Genomic DNA, 19,304 nt, shown 5'->3' with positions numbered 1-19,304 from the left:
TAAGGCCTTGTCTGAACACCTGACAATTGCACCAAAAAGTACAGCAAAATATCTGGCTTCAGTGCTGTCTTTTGATGCCACTTTTATCACAGCTACCATGCCAAGAAAAAAAAAAAAGACATTGGGGGAGATTTAGGAAAAAAACTCTCTATTGTCCATGGCAACCAATCCCAGCATAGCTTTCATATACAAGTACTAAGAGAGACATGCTGTAATTGGATGCAACAGCGATGACCATAAAGGAAGAGGCAGAAGGAACAAGGATCCAGGCATCACACCGTCCTCATAGCTACCGCTGCAAGAAAACACATCTCCTGTTAATCAAAAATAATTTATTTCCTCCACAAATGATTTACAGATAAATAACTGAAGCAGACTCCTATGTAAAAATACCGCCATCATGCAAGATGCTGAATTTCCAAGATGTTACCGGACCCGCAGAGGTTTGGCATAGACCGGTTCCAGGAGGCAATAGACGAGAGCCATGAAGAAGCTTCCAAGGAAGACGACGCTGATGACGGATAGGAGGACATAGCGGCCGATGAAGAAGGTGTCTACAATCTACAAGACCGAGAACATCTGAATGTTAGTACTGTGCATAACACAAAGGGAGGAGGACCTCCTAATGACCGTAGCCTGCTCAGGTACATCTGCCCGCAACCTCCATCCTCACAGGGAATACAGCCATCTCCACCCCTAGCAGGATGATGAAAGAAGTCAACGGCAGCCTAATAAAAGTTATTTTTGAGCTGCCGGGCATGAAACAAGTGTGAACACATGAGAGGTGATCTCCTGAGCTATCCTTAGCTGTGAACTGGCCCCAGGGACGGGGCCAACATGCTGCTGCAACACGAAAGGTCATCCTGAGGAGTCCATATTAAGTCCGACCTTGGCTCCCGCATAGAACAAGTCTCTTGTGGATGACATGTTTGTCTGGGCAACGCGTTTCGCTTTTTAATTAGCCAATTAGTGGACTTTCAGTGCATAAAGCCCTAGTCATGTATTATTGATAGAGCCCTCGTGCTGCCAGGTGGAAAGGGGGGCATGGGGGGGCAGGAACACAAATCTTATAATTAGTTCTCAGACGAGTGTGGCCATCGAGAGTTGAAGCAGCCGCAGATACCTGCGTTCATGGTGTTTATTTCTGATCCGGTGACCTGTAATCTCAGGCTGCGTGCGCTCTGGGCCCCGTATCTGCCGTGTGTGAAAACAAGGCAATTAGAAGCCTGTAGGTATCGCCACATCACTAGCGGATACTGGGCGCTGGAGCGGATTTTGCCCATATGTATGGCATGAGACAAATCACATATACCGTAATTAACTCTATTTCATCATTTCCTCCTCCCCCCCCCCCTCAAATAATTGGGAAAAGCAGAGTAACGTTTTCGGGTTCCATTGCCTCACATGAGCTCCCTATAGCAATTGGGAACTAAGACAAGCATCAAGTACATTGTGAAATTCTGTCTTATTAAATAGGGAGTCATCTGTTGGTGAATCCCCACGTTAGACATTGCACATCTTGACTTGGCCGATCCCAGCTTATATAGTGTGTACTAAAAGGGCTGTCCCAGAATTAATAAAAAAAAATAAAAATTTCAGGCATCCTACAGCACATGTCAATATCTGTATCAACCCCGTACCTCAATTGTTTGGTTTGCTCCAATTGTTCTGATAGATATAATTTAAGCTGGCAGCTCAGGGGATGTGTCCTTTCTGCTGCAGCTAAGGACGTGTGCCTTTTTCTGGGGTGTGTCCTTTCTACTGCAGCTAAGGACGTGTGCCTTTTTCTGGGGTGTGTCCTTTCTGCTGCAGCTAAGGACGCATGCCTTTTCTGGGGGGTTGTCCTTTCTGCTGCAGCTAAGGACGTGTTCCCTTTTCTGGGGGTGTGTCCTTTCTGCTGCAGCTAAGGACGCGTTCCCTTTTCTGGGGTGTGTCCTTTCTGCCGCAGCTAAGGACATGTGCCTTTTTCTGGGGGGGTCCTTTGTGCTGCAGCTAAGGAAGTGTTCCCTTTTCTGGGGTGTGTCCTTTCTGCTGCAGCTAAGGACATGTGCCTTTTTCTGGGCTGTGTCCTTATTGCTGCAGCCCTCTCCCTGTAAGGCCTCATGCACACGACGTTGTGTGCATCCGTGGCCGTTGTGCCGTTTTCAGTCTTTTTTCGCGGACCCATTGACTTTCAATGGGTCCGTGGAAAATTCGGAAAATGCACCGTTTTGCAGCCGCATCCGTGATCCGTGTTTCCTGTCCGTCAAAAAAATATGACCTGTGCTATTTTTTTGACGGACAAAAGGTTCACGTACCCATTCAAGTCAATGGGTCCGTGAAAGAACACGGATGCACACAAGATTGGCATCCGCGTCTGTGATCCGTGGCCGTAGGTTACTTTCATACAGACGGATCCGAAGATCCGTCTGCATAAAAGCTTTTTCAGAGAGGAGTTTTCACTTCGTGAAAACTCATATCCGACAGTATATTCTAACACAGAGGCGTTCCCATAGTGATGGGGACACTTCTAGTTAGAATATACTACGAACTGTGTACATGACTGCCCCCTGCTGCCTGGCAGCACCCGATCTCTTACAGGGGGCTGTGATCCGCACAATTAACCCCTCAGGTGCTGCACCTGAGGGGTTAATTGTTCATATCATACCCCCCTATAAGAGATCAGGGGCTGCCAGACAGCAGGGGGCAGACCCCCCTCCCTCCCCAGTTTTAATTTCATTGGTGGCCAGTGCGGCCCCCCCTCCCTCCCTCTATTGTATTATTTTCATTGGTGGCACAGTGTGAGGCCCCCCCCGGCCCCCCCTCCCTCTATTGTATTATTTTCATTGGTGGCACAGTGTGCGGCCCCACCTCCCTCCCTCTATTGTATTATTTTCATTGGTGGCACAGTGTGTGGCCCCCCCCTCCCTCCCTCTATTGTATTATTTTCATTGGTGGCACAGTGTGCGGCCCCCCCTCCCTCCCTCTATTGTATTATTTTTATTGGTGGCACAGTGTGCGGCCCCCCCTCCCTCCCTCTATTGTATTATTTTCATTGGTGGCACAGTGTGCGGCCCCCCTCCCTCCATTGTATTATTTTCATTGGTGGCACAGTGTGCGGCCTCTCCTTACTTAGCAATATTAGAAGCATCATACCTGTCTGTGACCGGCCGGGAGCTCCTCCTACTGGTAAGTGACAGATTATTAGGCAATGCGCCGCACAGACCTGTCACTTACCAGTAGGAGGAGCTTCCGGCCGGTCACAGACAGCGCAGCAGGTAAGTATGATGCTTGCAATAGTAAAAGTCCAGCTCACCTGCATCAGCAATTTGGAGAGTGCACGGATGGGATGAGACCCAGACTCATGTACTTAAAAAGGAAGATATCCAGCACCTCGATTTTTCGTGCTTAACGATGTTTATTCCACAAACCAAGTGTACAGCGGTAAGAAAATCCTCAAAGTACTAGCCCCAATACGGTCTACGCGTTTCATAGAAACATAGAATGTGTCGGCAGATAAGAACCATTTGGCCCATCTAGTCTGCCCAATATATCTGAATCCTATTAATAGTCCCTGGCCCTATCTTATATGAAGGATAGCCTTATGCCTATCCCATGCATGCTTAAACTCCTTCACTGTATTTGCAGCTACCACTTCTGCAGGAAGGCTATTCCATGCATCCACTACTCTCTCAGTAAAGTAATACTTCCTTATATTACTTTTAAACCTATGCCCCTCTAATTTAAAACTATGTCCTCTTGTGGTAGTTTTTCTTCTTTTAAATATGCTCTCCTCCTTTACCGAGTTGATTCCCTTTATGTATTTAAAAGTTTCTATCATATCCCCTCTGTCTCTTCTTTCTTCCAAGCTATACATATTAAGGTCCTTTAACCTTTCCTGGTAAGTTTTATCCTGCAATCCATGTACTAGTTTAGTAGCTCTTCTCTGAACTCTCTCTAGAGTATCTATATCCTTCTGGAGATATGGCCTCCAGTACTGAGCACAATACTCCAAGTGAGGTCTCACCAGTGTTCTGTACAGCGGCATAAGCACTTCACTCTTTCTACTGCTTATACCTCTCCCTATACATCCAAGCATTCTGCTGGCTAGGTCATGATTAAGAACCACCTGGTTCGAAATGCGTAGACCGTATTAGGGCTTGTACTTTGAGGATTTTCTTACCGCTGTACACTTGGTTTGTGGAATAAACATTGTTAAGCACGAAAAATCGAGGTGCTGGATATCTTCCTTTTTAAGTACATAAGTATGATGCTTCTAATATTGATAAGTAACCATGGCAACCAGGACTGCAGAGGGGAGGCCGCACACTGTGCCACCAATGAAAATAATACAATAGAGGGAGGGAGGGGGGGCCGGACTGGCCACCAATGAAATTAAAACTGGGGAGGGAGGGGGGTCTGTCCCCTGCTGCCTGGCAGCACCTGATCTCTTATAGGGGGCTATGATATGCACAATTAACCCCTCAGGTGCAGCACCTGAGGGGTTAATTGTGCGGATCACAGCCCCCTGTAAGAGATCGGGTGCTGCCAGGCAGCAGGGGGCAGTCATGTACACAGTTCTTAGTATATTCTAACTTGAAGCGTCCCCATCACCATAGGAACGCCTCTGTGTTAGAATATACTGTCGGATCTGAGTTTCACGATCTAACTCATATCCGACAGTATATTCTAACATAGAGGCGTTCCCATGGTGATTGGGACGCTTCAAGTTAAAATATACCATCGGATTGGAGAAAACTCAGATTCGATGGTATAAAAGGGACTCCTGACTTTACATTGAAAGTCAATGGGGGACGGATCCGTTTGAAATTGCACCATATTGTGTCAACGTCAAACGGATCCGTCCAGACTTTACATTGAAAGTCAATGGGGGACGGATCCGTTTGAAATTGCACCATATTGTGTCAACGTCAAACGGATCCGTCCCCATTGACTTGCATTGTAATTCAGGACGGATCCGTTTGGCTCCGCACGGCCAGGCGGACACCAAAACGACTTATTTTTCATGTCCGTGGATCCTCCGAAAATCAAGGAAGACCCACGGATGAAAAAACGGTCACGGATCACGGACCTACGGACCCCGTTTTTGCGGACCTTAAAAAAAAACGGTCGTGTGCATGAGGCCTAACTGTCACAGCTGGTGGCAGTTGAAGAATGGAACGGAGCATGTGTGTCTACCTCAGCGAGTTGGGCACACAAATAAGAAAAAGAACAAAAAACAGGTGGAGCTATACAGATTTTATTGAATAAAATTCCATTTAACCCCTTCAAGAAGAAGCCCATTTTCATTTTTTTTCCCTCGTATTCCAAGAACCATGACTTTTGCAAGGGTTTATTTTTTGTGGGATGCACCATTTAATTTACTGTCTTTTATTGGAAAACGGGGGGAAAAAATTCTTTGTGCGGTGAAATTGAAAAAAATAAAATAAAAAATCCACAATCCCGCCAAGGTTTTTTGGGCTTTGATATTACGGTGTTCACCGTGCGCTAAAAATGACATGACTTCCTTATTCTGAGGCTTGTGTAGTTTTTATTTTGTTTTACTACCTTTGCAAAAAATGTTCTTTCCATCCACAGAGCTGTATGAGGGCTTGTTTTTTTTTGCGGAACAAACTGAAGTTTTTATTGGTACAACTTTTTGATCACGGTTATTCAATTTTATGTGGGGGGGGGGGGGGGGGGAGAGAGCAAGGTGACTACAAAATGGTAGAGTAAGTCGCGCGACAGATAGGGCACAACTACACTGCAACATTTGTAGCGCAACATTTTGTTGCACTAATGTCGCGCGACAATTTTCAGAATGGCAGTCTATGGTGTCGCACTGCAACATGCAACATACTGCGACTGCGACGCAACAGTCGCAGAAAAATCCATCTCGAATGGATTTTCTGCGACTGTTGCTTCGCAGTCGCAGCATGTTGCATGTTGCAGTGCGACACCATAGACTGCCATTATAAAAATTGTCGCGCGACATTAGTGCAACAAAATGTCGCGCAACAAATGTCGTCGTGTAGACGTAGCCTAACTCCACAGATGTCAAGATTGCTATTGACCGTGGCATCTGAGGGGTTAATTGATCAGATTCGGCATCATCGCCGTCTGGTAGGAAGGCTATGCTGTATTGTGAAACACTCAGCTTTTGTTAAAGCTGAATTGCACATGTTTTCCACACATGGGTCTCTCTTGAATTGGAAAATATTTGGGTTTCTTAGAATCTAATTTATTGGGAAAACTCACGATGAATTCTAAATGGATAGAATTGATTTGCTCATCTCTGGTATATCTATACATATCTTAGAAGAGGAGCTCTTACCAAGCTCTGCCCCTAATGCCACCAGATGTAAGGCAGCTATCCTGTAAGTCAGTGTTCGACCTTTTAAACAGGCCTTGAGACAGGACTTGGATAATAATCTGCAAACAGTTGTTTCAGGGCGATTGCCCTTCATCAGTGCAGAGAGTATTGGCTTAACTGAGTGAAAGGCCCAGATCAAGATTTGGGGGATACTATATCTCCTTAGGCCTCCTGCACACGACCGTTTTTTTTACAGGCCGTTATTTGCGTTTCCGTATACGGAACCATTCATTTCAATGGTTCAGCAAAAAAGACGGAATGTACTCGGTATGTATTCCGTTTCCGTATTTACGTTCCGTTGAAAGATAGAACATGTCCTATTATTGCCCGCAAATCACGTTCCGTGGCTCCATTCAAGTCAATGGGTCCGCCAAAAAAACGGAATACATACGGAAATGCATCCGTATCTCTTCTGTATCCGTTCCGTTTTTGCGGAACCATCTATTGAAAATGTTATTCCCAGCCCAATTTTTTCTATGTAATTACTGTATATGCCATACACAACGGAAACAAAAAACGGAACAATGGATCCGTGAAAAACGGAGTGCAAAACACAGAAAAAGCCATACGGTCGTGTGAAAGAGGCCTCATGGAGAGCGCCTAATAAGATTGAGGAATCTTCCGCTCCTCTGGAATTCTAAGAAGGGAAATGTGCTCTTAGCAAGCTCTGCCGCTAATGCCACCAGATGTAAGGCACTCTAAAGATGAGGTAATGGATTGACCCCTTCTACCCCGGGCCAGTTTTTGCTCTTCTGCCCAGGCCATTTTTTGAAAATCTGACGTGTCACTTTAGGTAGTAATAATTTGGAACACTTTTACTTATCCAAGCCATTCTGAGACTGTTTTCTCGTGGCACATTGTACTTCGTGACAGTCATAAATTTGACTCAATATAGTTCACCTTTATTTGTGAAAAAATCCCAAATTTACCAAAGATTTTGCAAAAATCCCCAAATTTTCTATTTCTCTACTTTTATAATAGATAGTGATACCTCATATAATAGTTATTACTTTACATTTCCCATATGTCTACTTCATGTTTGGATTATTTTGAAAATTATATTTTTTAGGGACGTTACAAGGCTTAGTAGTTTAGAAGCAAATCTTGAAATTTTTCCGAAAATTTCCAAAATCCACTTTAAGGCCTCCTGCACACGACCGGTTTTTTTCCCCCGTTTACTGGCCGTTTTTAGCGTTCCGTATACGGAATCATTCATTTCAATGGTTCCGCCAAAAAAAGGAATGCACTCCGTATGCATTCCGTTTCCGTATTTCCGTTTAAAGATAGAACATTATTGTTCTTGCCCGCAAATCACGTTCCGTGGCTCCATTCAAGTCAATGGGTCCGCAAAAAAACGGAACACATACGGAAATGCATCCGTATGTCTTCCGTTTCCATTCCGTTTTTTGCGGAACCATCTGTTGAAAATGTTATGCCCAGCCCAATTTTATCTATGTAATTACTGTATACTGTATATGCCATACGGAAAAACGGAACAACGGGTCCGTTAAAAATGGACCGCAAAACACTAAAAAAGCCATACGGTCGTGTGCAGGAGGCCTAAGGACGAAGTTCAGGTCTGAAGTCACTTTGTGAGGCTTACATAATAGAAACCACCCCAAAATGACCCCATTTTAGAAACTACACCCGTCAAGGTATTCAAAACTTATTTTACAAACTTTGTTAACCCTTTAGGTGTTCCACAAGAATTAATGGAAAATGGAGATGAAATTTTTGTATCTCCATTTTCTGAACGCCCTATTGTTTTTTATTTTTCTGCCGATCGTCTTGTGCAGGAGCTTGTTTTTTGCAGGAAGAGTTGACATTTTTATTGGTAACATGTTGGGTACATGTTTTTAAAATTCATTATTACACTTTATGGGGCAAGGTGACCAAAACATTGGTTGTTTTGGCGCAGTTTTTATATATTTATTTTTACAGCGTTTACCTGAGGGATTGGGTCATGTGACTTTTTTTTTATAGAGCAGATCGTTACGGACGTGGCAATACCCAATAGGTCTACTTTTTCTTATTTATGTAAAGTTTTACACAATAATAGCATTTTTTAAACCGAAATAATGATGTTTTAGTGTATCCATAGTCTGAGAGCCATAGCTTTTTTTTTTTTTTTAACGATTCTCTTAGGTAGGGTCTCATTTTTTGTGGGATGAGGTGACGGTTTGATTGGTACTATTGTGGGCGGTATATGCCTTTTTGATCGCTTGGTGTTGCATTTACATCTGTATTGTAATGCATTGCCTGTTCGTGTACTACAGTGAGTAATACACTAACAGGTTGCCTAGGAGACCCAGCCTGAGGCAGCCGTAGAAGGCAGGTCCCAATGCCGTGCAAGGCATTGGGCAGCCTCTGCACGGCATCGGGCTGCCTTCTGACACATCGAGTCCCCGCCACAGCAGCGCGGGGACTCGATGCGCTCCCTCACCCTAAACAAACCCCTTCTATGTCGCGGTCAGCGCGGACCGCGGCATAGAAGGGGTTAATCCGCCGACATTGGCTTTTACAGCGATGCCGGCGGATACAGCAGGGGCCCCGCTACCAGGGACTGCCGGGCCCCTGCAGTGATCGGGCGCGCACTGCTCCGGTGCCCGCCCGATCACCATAACGTACTATTATGTCAAATTGCGGGAACGCAGTGGCTTCTATGACATAATAGTACATCATGTGTCGGGAAGGGGTTAATCATTATCCAAGTCATGTCTCAAGGCCCATTTAAAAGGTTGAACACTGACTTATAGGATAGCTACAGTGGCATTAGAGACAGAGCTTGCTTAGAGCTAATTTGCAGCCCTTCATAGATCAATTTTCCCCTATTTTTCTATCTACTAAGTTTTTGGTGGTAGCCTCAAACTGTTCAATCAGTGCTTTTTCATAATACGATTTTTATCTATTCTATTCTGTTCTGTCTCTCTGTATGGATCGGAGCTACTACCTTTTAGGGACAAGCACCTTGTCTTTATGTGTGTACTGGTATGACCGTGGACTGTATCAGTAACCTGCTTCTTCATTTTTCCAGCCTCCTCAGCACCCATATTACATAAGACTGGAATACATGCAGCAATAACACTTGTATCTCTCAGTGTCTCTCTGTATGGATCGGAGCTACTATAGCTGTATTGTCAGTGCAATATAGATAGGACAGAAGGAATACCTGAACTTCCTTTTCTGGGGAGGGAGTTTCGCTTGCTCGTGGAAAAAATACCAGAATGAGAGTGATGATCACAGCCAGGAAGAACAACGCGATGCTTGATAACCTGAACAAGAACAACCATTATCAGCAAAAGAGACACTAGGAGAGAGCAACTACAGGCACACAAAATATAGAAAATGCAAAAAATGAATAATAAAAAATAAAAATAAAAATCCCAGCTCTTCTTCCTTCATCTCCTCCTTTTCTTTGCTCCTGTTTGACTGATTAGTTATAAATGAGAAATATGTAAAGACATCTTCTCTTGTATGTCCCAGGAGAGATGAGACAAGTTTCTCTTTACCGATGTACGACAACTGACTGCAGCAGAAGCAGCCTCCCCCTCTGCAGTACTGCACACAAATGATTGGCCCCAACCCTAGAAAACTCTCCAAAGAAAACGGAACAGCAGAAGATTAAAGGGGTTATCCGAGCCTGGAAATGCCCCCCCATATGCCCGGGCCCCTCACACTGATTCTACGTACCTGGCTCCCCACGGCCGCCGCTGCTTCTCCCCGTGCGCAGATGAAAACATCCAGTGTCAGGGGGAGCAGCCATTGGCAGGCGGTTACTGGGACGAGCCTCCCTAGCATCACCCGCGTGCAGAAGTGTAAAGCAATAAGAAGTCCGGTTTGCAGTTTGCCACAAGCCTTATGGGGGACACAGCAAATATGTGGAAGAAGGTGATCTGGTCAGATGAGACCAAAGTTTAAACTTATGGGCCTAACTGCAAAACGCTATGTGTGGCGGAAAACTAACACTAACACACCATCCCCACTGTGAAAAACAGTGGTGGCAGCATCATGTTGTGGGGAGGCTTTTCTTCAGCAGGGACAGGGAAGCTGGTCAGAGTTGATGGGAAGATGGGCGGAGCCAAATACAGGGCAATCCTGGAGGAAAACCTGTTAGAGGCAGCAAAAGACTTGAGACTGGGGGGAGGTTCACCTTCCAGCAGGACAACGACCCTAAACATACAGCCAGAGCTACAAGGGAATGGTTCAGATCAGGGATGCCCAACCTGCGGCCCTCCAGCTGTTGCAAAGACAGCCTATAGCTATCAACCTGCAACAGGGCATGATGGGAGTTATAGTTTTACAACAGCTGGAGGGCCGCAGGTTGGGCATCACTGGTTTAGACCAAAGTATATTCATGGGTTAGAATGGCCCGGCAAAGTCCAGACCTAAATCCCATTGAGAATCTGCGGCAAGACTTGAAAATTGCAGTTCACAGACGCTCACCATCCAATCTGACTGAGCTTGAGCTATTTTGCAAAGAAGAATTGACAAAAATGTCAGCCTCTAGATAAGGGATGAAACAATTACTCGATTAAATCGAGTAACTCGAAGCAAATTTTTTTGCATCGATTCATTTGTGCCATGTGACCACAGAGCGCGAGTTAGGCTACTTTCACACTAGCGTTGTTTAAATCCCGCGTTCAATTCCGACACCGGAACTGCCCGCCGGATCCGGAAAAACGTGTGAAAACAGATTACATTTGAATCCTGATCAGGATTTTGATCACAATGAAAAAATGCATTGGAAAAAACGGATCCGCCATTTATGGACTTTAACTTTTTTTTCACATCTTTCGGGTTTAACATGCAAAAGCCGGATCCGGTTTGACTGAACACACAGCGTTAATGCAAGTCAATGGGAAAAAGACCGGATCCGGCGTTCAGTCAAAGTGTTCAGGATTTTTGGCCGGAGGTAAAAATACAACATGCTGCGGTTTTCTGAAAAGCCTGATCAGTCAAAAAGACTGAACTGAAGACATCCTGATGCATCCTGAACGGATTGCTCTCCATTCAGAATGCATGGGGATAAACCTGATCAGTTCTTTTCTGGATTTGAGCCCCTAGGACGGAACTCAGCGCCGGAAAAGAAAAACGCTAGTGTGAAAGTACCCTAAGGCTACTTTCACATTAGTGTTTTCAATTCCACTATTGAGATCAGTCATAGGATCTCAATAGTGGAAGAAAACACTTCAGTTTTGTCCCCATTCATTGTCAATGGGGATAAAACTGAACTGAACGAAACGGAGTGCACCAGAATGCATTCCGTTTAGTTTGGCTGCATCCCCAACGCGGTAAGGATAATGTTGCAAGCAGCGTTTTTCTGTCCGCAATGTGGTGCGTAGTAAGACGAAAGAGAGAAAACGGATCCGTCCCCATTGACTTTCAATGGTGTTCATGACGGATCCGTCATGGCTATAGAAGACATAATACAACCGGATCCGTTCATGACGGATGCATGCGGTTGTATTATTGTAACGGAAGCGTTTCTGCAGATCTATGACGGATCCGCAAAAAACTCTAGTGTGAAAGTAGCCTTAAGGCCCCATTCACACGTCCGCAATTTTGTTCCTCATTTTGCGGAACGGAATTGCGGACACATTCATTTCCGGGTCCGCATTTCCGTTCCTGAAAAAAATAGAACATGTCCTATTCTTGTCCGCAATTGCGGACAAGAATAGGCATATTCTATTAGTGCCGGCGATGTGCGGTCCGCAAAATGCGGAACGCACATTGCCGGTGTCCGTGTTTTGCGGATCCGTGGATCCACAAAACACGCAACCAACGTGTGAATGGACCCCAAGTGCTTGCTATTACTCATGCTCCGTGGTCTCCCACTGCACTGTATCCTGACATACACACATTGTCAGGATGTAGTGCACATAAGCGTAGACTCTGACCTGACGCTGTGTGACGACAGGAGGCCAGTGCAGCGCGCAAAGAATAAGATAGATCTCTGGAGTGTCGGCATATCACTGGCGCTGGGGACTTATGGCTAGGAGGGGGAGCGGCTGGGGAGCCTGACGGTAGGGGGGTCTGATGATGGCATTGGGGGAGCTGATGAGTTTTTATAAAAGAAAACGTTCTATTATGTAGTTTTTTCTTATCAGAGTACTTGATTAAATCGGTAGAATACTTGATTACTAAAATAATCGAAAGCTGCAGACCTACTATAGATGTGTAAAGCTGGTAGAGACATGCCCCAAAACTTGCAGCTGTAATTGCATCAAAGGTGGTCCTACAAAGTATTGAATCAGGGGGTCTGAATACAAGTGCACGCCCCACTTTACACATTTTATTTATTAAAAATTTTGAAAACCCCATATTTTCTTTTACAAATACTTGCTACTTTGTGTTGGTCTATAACATAAAATCCCCCAAAAATACATTTAAGTTTGTGGGTGTAACGTGAAAATTTTTTTGGAAAAGTTCAAGGGGGATGAATATTTTTTCAAGGGACTGTAGGTTGGTGCCACTCAACTTGGGTACAGCAATGGATAGATCATGATGGAGCTTTAGTAACACAGAGCAGTATTATCCAGGACAGTGAATCTTACCGTGCTGCTCCAGAGGCTCGAGTCAGAAGGACGCAGACCAGAAGAGTCACCACCCAAATAACAGCGATCACAATCACTCCGATGCCCACACCGAGGACAGTGGTGGCCATGCTAGGGGAGAAAACACAAGACATCAGATTAATCAGCAGAAAGTTCTGCTACTTTTTCTTAGAACTTGTGCTCACCTCATTTTCAAGATCTCTACTTTCCGCCTGTGAACGCAAACCAGCCCTGACCTAACACCTCTCATAGCTGATGATTTTGTTGAAATGTATCACTGCATGGGATTTTTAACCCCTTAAGGACCCGCGCCGTACATGTACGGCGGGGCTGATTGGGCAGGTGCAGGAGCTGCGCCCGCCCGATCAGCGGCAGGGGTCCGGCAGTCACTTTATGCGCCGGCATCGGTGAAAACTTGATTTTTGTATTCACCGTAAAATCTGTTTCTCTTCCGTTCATTGGGGGACACAGGCTTTGACCATGGGTATAGCTGTTGCCGCTAGGAGGCGGACACTAAGCACACAAAGTCTAAGCTCCTCCCTCTTCAGCTTGGTCCCTGCAGGAAGGGTATAGCTGATCAGTTTAGTGCTAAAGCAGTAGGAGAAGCCAGACACAAGAAAATCACATTATGTGCAAACCTAGAACCACACAGGCCATACACAAAACAATGGGTATGGTAAGTACAAAAATCTAGTTTTCTCATCCGTCTCATTGGGGGACACAGGCATTGACCATGGGACGTTCCAGAGCAGTCCCTGAGGGTGGGCTTAACTACAACCCCCCTGCCAATCAGAGAACCGCTGTTTGCAAAACTCTACATCCTAAAGAAGCGTCAGGAGATGCAAAGGTGTTTACCCTGTAAAACTTGGAAAAAAGTATGCCAAGACGACCAGGTTGCCGCCTTGCACACCTGAAGGGCCGAAGCCCCGTGATGCATCGCCCAAGAGGCTCCCACTGCCCGAGCCGAATGAGCAGTCACCCGGAAGGGCGGGGCCCGGTCCTTAATGCGGTACTCTTCCACAATAGCCAAACATCCATCTGGAAATGGAAGTCTTTGACGCTGCCAGCCCTCGTCTCGGCCCCTCTGGAATCACAAACAAGGAATCCGTCCGCCTGAAAGATGCCATCTGGGACAGATAGATACGGACTACACGGACCAGATCCAGAGTATGGAACGACCGTTCTCGAGGATGAGACGGGTCCGGACAAAATGAAGGAAGAATAATCTCCTCATTTAGATGGAACGTCGTGACCACCTTCGGCAACAAGGACTGCACAGGGCGAAGGACCACCTTATCCTGATGGCGGATCAGGAAGGGCGACCGACATGACAGAACCGCGAGTTCCGACACTCTACGGATAGATATATTTGCAACCAAAAAAGCCTGTGTCCCTCCAAACGCCAGTCAGACCCTCATTTCCCGCCAGGAGCTTTACAAATCCAGAAGTGGGCGGGGCGAACACAAGCCCCACTCCCAAAAAATGCTGCCGACTCCAGCACCCGTCCATCCTCTCAGGCCACGCCCCCCACGCTAGTCGGAACCACGCCAGCATCCCCGGCCGTCTCAGATACTGGCCAGGGACAATAAGCCATGGGGGGGGGGGGGGGGGGGGGGGGGCTTATTGTCCCTGGCCAGTATCTTAGACGGCTTTAATAGGCCGGACAGAAGCAGGGGCCTCCATTTACAACGGCCGCGGCTGCCCCAGAACCGATGCGCCGCTCAGGGAAGTAAACTCCGCCCCCTCCTCTCCCGATGCGCTCCAGAGGACGCCGTCAGCCCGGAAATCTGCAGCAGACGCGCGGCGTGTACAAAGAAAGCAGCCACCCCCTTGCTGCAGCAGCGTCCAAGGTATGTTAACCCTTAAAGGAGAGAAATCTGGACGGGTCCTGCAGGGGGTTACTGGAGGGAGGGTGGAGGGGAGCACTGATCCTACTCACTCGTCAGACGTCTTCTGCCCCACTGACTCCAGCCGGATCACCACCTTCGGTGTGCCGCCCCTTGGTGAGGGACGCTACACAGGAACAGAGGGGACTTGCGCTGGGGCGGCTGTGGTGATGCGAATGCTGGTGGGAGACAGGTTTTTACAGGGACCTCTGGTCCTCCTTTTCTTCTAGAGAGCGGCAACGAGCAGGGGGTTTAGGTGACCCCCTGGTCTCCTGGGTGGAAGTGCAGGCAGTTTTACCCGGACTGCCTGAAGCTTACCACTAGAAAAAAAAAGACACAAAATTAGTAAATCAGCAGACCTGGAACGCAGGAAGGTCTGCCTCCTACAGACACTAAGCTAAAACTGATTAGCTTGGTCCCTGCAGAAAGGTATAGCTGAAGAGGGAGGAGCTTACACTTTGTGTGCTTAGTGTCCGCCTCCTAGCGGCAACAGCTATTCCCATGGTCAAAGCCTGTGTCCCCCAATGGGACGGATGAGAAAACACAGATGCTGACGCATTAACCCTCACACTGTAGCGCCGTACATGTAAGGCGCTGGAGGATTTAACTTAAGGACCAGTGCCGTACATGTACGGCGGGCTGATTGGGCAGGTGCAGGAGCTGCAACCGCCCGATCAGCGGCAGGGGTCCAGCAATCACTGATAGCTGTACCCCTGCTTTATGCGACGGCATCGGTGAAAACAACGATGCTGGCGCATTAATCCTCGCACTGCCGCGGTCACCGCTGACTGCGGCACGTGCAGGATCCTGCCGGGTGTGGGTTGGCCATCGGGTCCCCGTGCTGCTATGACAGGGACCCGATGGCAGGGAAGTAGGGATCGACCGATTATCGGTTTGGCCGATATTATCGGCCGATATTGAGGATTTTGAACGTTATCGGTATCAGCATGAATTTTGCCGATATACCGATAACGTATGGGGAACACAGAACGCGCTGCTCTCAGCGCTCTCTGTGTTCCCTCCGCAGCACAGGGGAGAAGGAAGCAGTGTCTCCTCCCCCTGTGCTGCTGCTGCCGCCAATGAGGGGATAGAACATAAGAGGAGGGGAGGGGCTGTGGCCGCTGCGCCACCAATGAAGATAAGCCTCTCATTCATTCATATACAGGAGGCGGGAGCTGGCTGCAGAATCACATAGCCGGCTCCCGACCTCTATGAGCGATAGCTGCGGTCCGCGGTAGTTAACTCCTCAGGTGCCGCGGATCGCAGCTACCGCTGATAGAGGTCGGGAGCCGGCTATGTGATTCTGCAGCCAGCTCCCGCCTCCTGTATATGAATGAATGAGAGGCTTATCTTCATTGGTGGCGCAGTGCGCCCCCCCAAGCCCCCCAGTATTAATCATTGGTGGCGCAGTGCGCCCCCCACCCCCGTCCCAATCCCGGCCAATAGTAAAAACATTGGTGGCGCAGTGCGCCCCCCCCCCCAGTATTAATCATTGGTGGCAGTGGCCACAGGATCCCCTCTCCCCTGCTCCTCCGATCGGAGCCCCAGCTGTGTAAGCCTGGGGCTCCGATCGGTTACCATGGCAGCCAGGACGCTATTGAAGCCCTGGCTGCCATGTTCAGCTCCATGCTGCTGTGTGCACTATGCACAGAGCAGCAGGGACAGTGTGAGATCCTATTCACCCTGATAGAGATCTATCAGGGTGAATAGGACAAAGATTCTAGTCCCTAAGGGGGTTAAAAGTTAGTAAAAAAAAAAACACAAAAATATTAAGTATAAATGAAAAAGATTTATAAAAAAAAAATACACATTAACAATAAACATATTAATTTTCAGCAGATTTGTGTAGGAATTTTTTTTTTTCTCAAAAATAAAAATTCCCAGAATATCGGTATAAATTATCGGCTATCGGCCTGAAAGTTCACAAATTATCAGTATCGGCCCTAAAAAATCAATATCGGTCAATCCCTACAGGGAAGGCAGCCCAATGTCTTCCTGATGCATCGTGGCTGCCTTCCGTGACAGCCTGTGAGATCCAGCCCCCTGTTAGGTTGAAGTGTGTAATACACTTACAGCCAATGCATTGTACAGAAGTATTGTAATGCATTGTAAAGGGGATCAGACCCCCAAAAGTTGAAATTCCAGAGTGGGACAAAAAAATAAAGTGAAAAAAAATAAAGTTTCAAGTAAAGCGGGCTTTTCCCAAAATAAGTAAAAAAAAATAAAAAATAGGGAAAAATAAAATAAAAGTTGATATTAGGTATCACCACGTCCGTATCAACCGGCTCTATAAAAATATCACATGACCTATCACTGTGAACACCGTAAAAAAAATAAAAAAAAAAAGTGTCAAAAAAGCCATTTCACATCACAAAAAGTGTAATAGCAAGCGATCAAAAAAAGTCATATGCCCCACAAAATTGTGCCAATCAAACAGTCATCTCATCCCACAAAAATTATACCCTGCCTAAGACAATCGCCCAAAAAAAAAAAAAAACTATGGCTCTCAAACTATGGAGAAACAAAAAAATGTTTTTTTTTCAAAAATGCTTTATTATGTAAAACTGAAACAACCAACCAAAAAAAGTATTCATATTTGGTATTGTCGCGTCCGTAATATCCTGCTCTATAAAAATAGCACATGATCTAACCTGTCAGATGAACATTGTAAATAACAAAAAATAAAAACTGTGCCAAAACAGCTATTTTTCGTTACCCTGCCTCACAAAAAGTGTAATTTAGAGCAACCAAAAATCATCTGTACCCTAAAATAGTACCAACAAAACTGACACCTTGACACAAATAATACTAATACAAGATAATACAACCGCATGCATCCATTCAAAACGGATCAGTTTGTATTATATGTAACATAGCAAAACGGATCAGTCTTGAACACCATTAAAAGTCAATGGAGGACGGATCCGTTTTCTATTGTGCCAGATTGTGTCAGTGAAAACTGATCCGTCCCCATTGACTTACATTGTGTGTCAGGATGGATCCGTTTGGCTCAGTTTTGTCAGACGGACACCAAAATGCTGCAAGCATGGTGTCCGCCTACAAAGCGGAATGGAGGCAGAACGGAGCCAAACTGATGCATTCTGAGCGGATCCTTTTCCATTCAGAATGCATTAGGGCAAAACTGATCCATTTTGGACCGCTTGTGGGAGCCCTGAACGGATCTCACAAACAGAAAGCCAAAATGCGAGTGTGAAAGTAGCCCAAATAGTGTCCGTAAATTATAGATGACACGCGGAGGCCAAAAAAAGGGCACACGGACCAAACACGGATCCTTCACAGATCAAACACGGACTGAATTTTTCACGGATGTCAAATGTACACGGAAATGTGAACGAAGCCTTAATAACTGCTCGGCCCCACATAGATTCTCAGCTTTAGGGTCCTGTCACACACAAATTTGCTCTGACGTTTTTATATGTTTGTTGGAACCGCATGCGTTTTTTCTGGCGCCAATTTTTCCTAAACAACTGTGTCACACAAAAAAAAAATATATAATAATAATAATGCAGATGCAAAAAACACCAAAGTGCAGAAACCTACGTGTGGGGTTTGATTCGAAGAAAGAGGACGTCATACCTGCTGCAGGCCACGCTTACTTCTCCAATCACATACGTAACAATTGGGCTTTTTAGACCTGGCGCCCTGTACAACGCCCTTCCTTTGAATGCAGCTGTAAACTGTTAGAATATATCCTAGATGACACACTCCACAAATGTTCCTGACACATATGGGAGATTTATAAAAGAAAAACAACAACTGGCACAGTTTAGGTGTTACCCATAGCAACCAACATGGCTGCTACTTTCGTATTCTAAACCCAGCATTACAAAAAAGGCGTCTGTGGTTGCTATGGGTAACGGCGCTGCTTACGTTCCATGCTATGTGTTATATTACCGATATTTGGCTATATCTCCCCCCAGGCTCCTCCGTTACCAGAGACTCCAGGCTACCCGCACTGACGGCTGCAAATCACCAGGCCCACTGCGCTTCCTCCCGGCCCGATTATACTTACCCGCTCCCCGTGCTCAGTAGCCGCTCTCCCTGCAGTTTGTATCAGTTTAAACAAGGAGCGCTTCTCGTCCAATCAAAGCTGACTTAACATCACTGAGTCCACCGTCTCTTCAATCACAAGCGACGTCTCATTGCCTTCTCGCTTACTGAGTGGCTGACGCGCGTTACCTAGCAACACTGCTTAGCTTTGGTTACTTAGGCCTGAAATCATAGCAAATCCCACAAAAGGATTGATTCACAAGGATCTACATTCCCTAGTGATTCATCACTGGTCAATACCAGTGAGAGACTATATTATATAGGATAGCATGTGGACTGAGGATGATGGGGGGGTTAATGAACTAGCAGTTGGTTACTGTAACCCCTTCAAGACCCTGTGATTTTCCATATTTTTTTTCAGTTCACATAGCCATATGAGGACTTGTTTTTTTGCAAGATAGTTGTACTTCCTAATGCCACCATTTAATATTACATAAACCG

At 46.1% G+C, this 19,304-nt stretch overlaps 1 protein-coding gene across 2 annotated transcripts; it reads right to left on the bottom strand.

The window, feature by feature from the left end:
- Positions 1-344: 344 nt before the first annotated feature.
- TMEM218 (transmembrane protein 218) lies at positions 345-18,853 on the bottom strand. Of its 2 annotated transcripts, none has more exons than XM_040431115.1 (4): positions 18,826-18,853; positions 12,907-13,017; positions 9,522-9,624; positions 345-561 (listed from the first exon to the last, which is right to left on the bottom strand). In XM_040431115.1, exons 2-4 carry the CDS (start codon positions 13,014-13,016, stop codon positions 427-429), a joined length of 348 nt encoding a protein of 115 aa, XP_040287049.1. In that variant the 5' UTR covers position 13,017; positions 18,826-18,853; the 3' UTR covers positions 345-426. The 2 variants fall into 2 exon arrangements, with proteins under 2 accessions (XP_040287049.1, XP_040287050.1); XM_040431116.1 differs by lacking the exon at positions 18,826-18,853 and adding an exon at positions 18,708-18,800.
- Positions 18,854-19,304: the final 451 nt, after the last annotated feature.

Source organism: Bufo bufo, chromosome 1, assembly GCF_905171765.1.
Source record: "Bufo bufo chromosome 1, aBufBuf1.1, whole genome shotgun sequence".
Taxonomy (NCBI): domain Eukaryota; kingdom Metazoa; phylum Chordata; class Amphibia; order Anura; family Bufonidae; genus Bufo; species Bufo bufo.
The sequence above is the reverse complement of the archived record's forward strand: the minus strand, read 5'-3'. Positions and strand labels throughout refer to the sequence as shown.

What these genes read in the sequence shown, in the direction of transcription:
- TMEM218 (XM_040431115.1), bottom strand. Translation starts at nt 13,016, where the DNA reads ATGGCCACCACTGTCCTCGGTGTGGGCATCGGAGTGATTGTGATCGCT. An exon ending in CGAGCCTCTGGAGCAGCACG is followed by an intron (nt 9,625 to 12,906) that starts GTAAGATTCACT and finishes GTTCTTGTTCAG; the next exon opens with GTTATCAAGCATCGCGTTGT. An exon ending in CCCCAGAAAAGGAAGTTCAG is followed by an intron (nt 562 to 9,521) that starts GTATTCCTTCTG and finishes TCGGTCTTGTAG; the next exon opens with ATTGTAGACACCTTCTTCAT.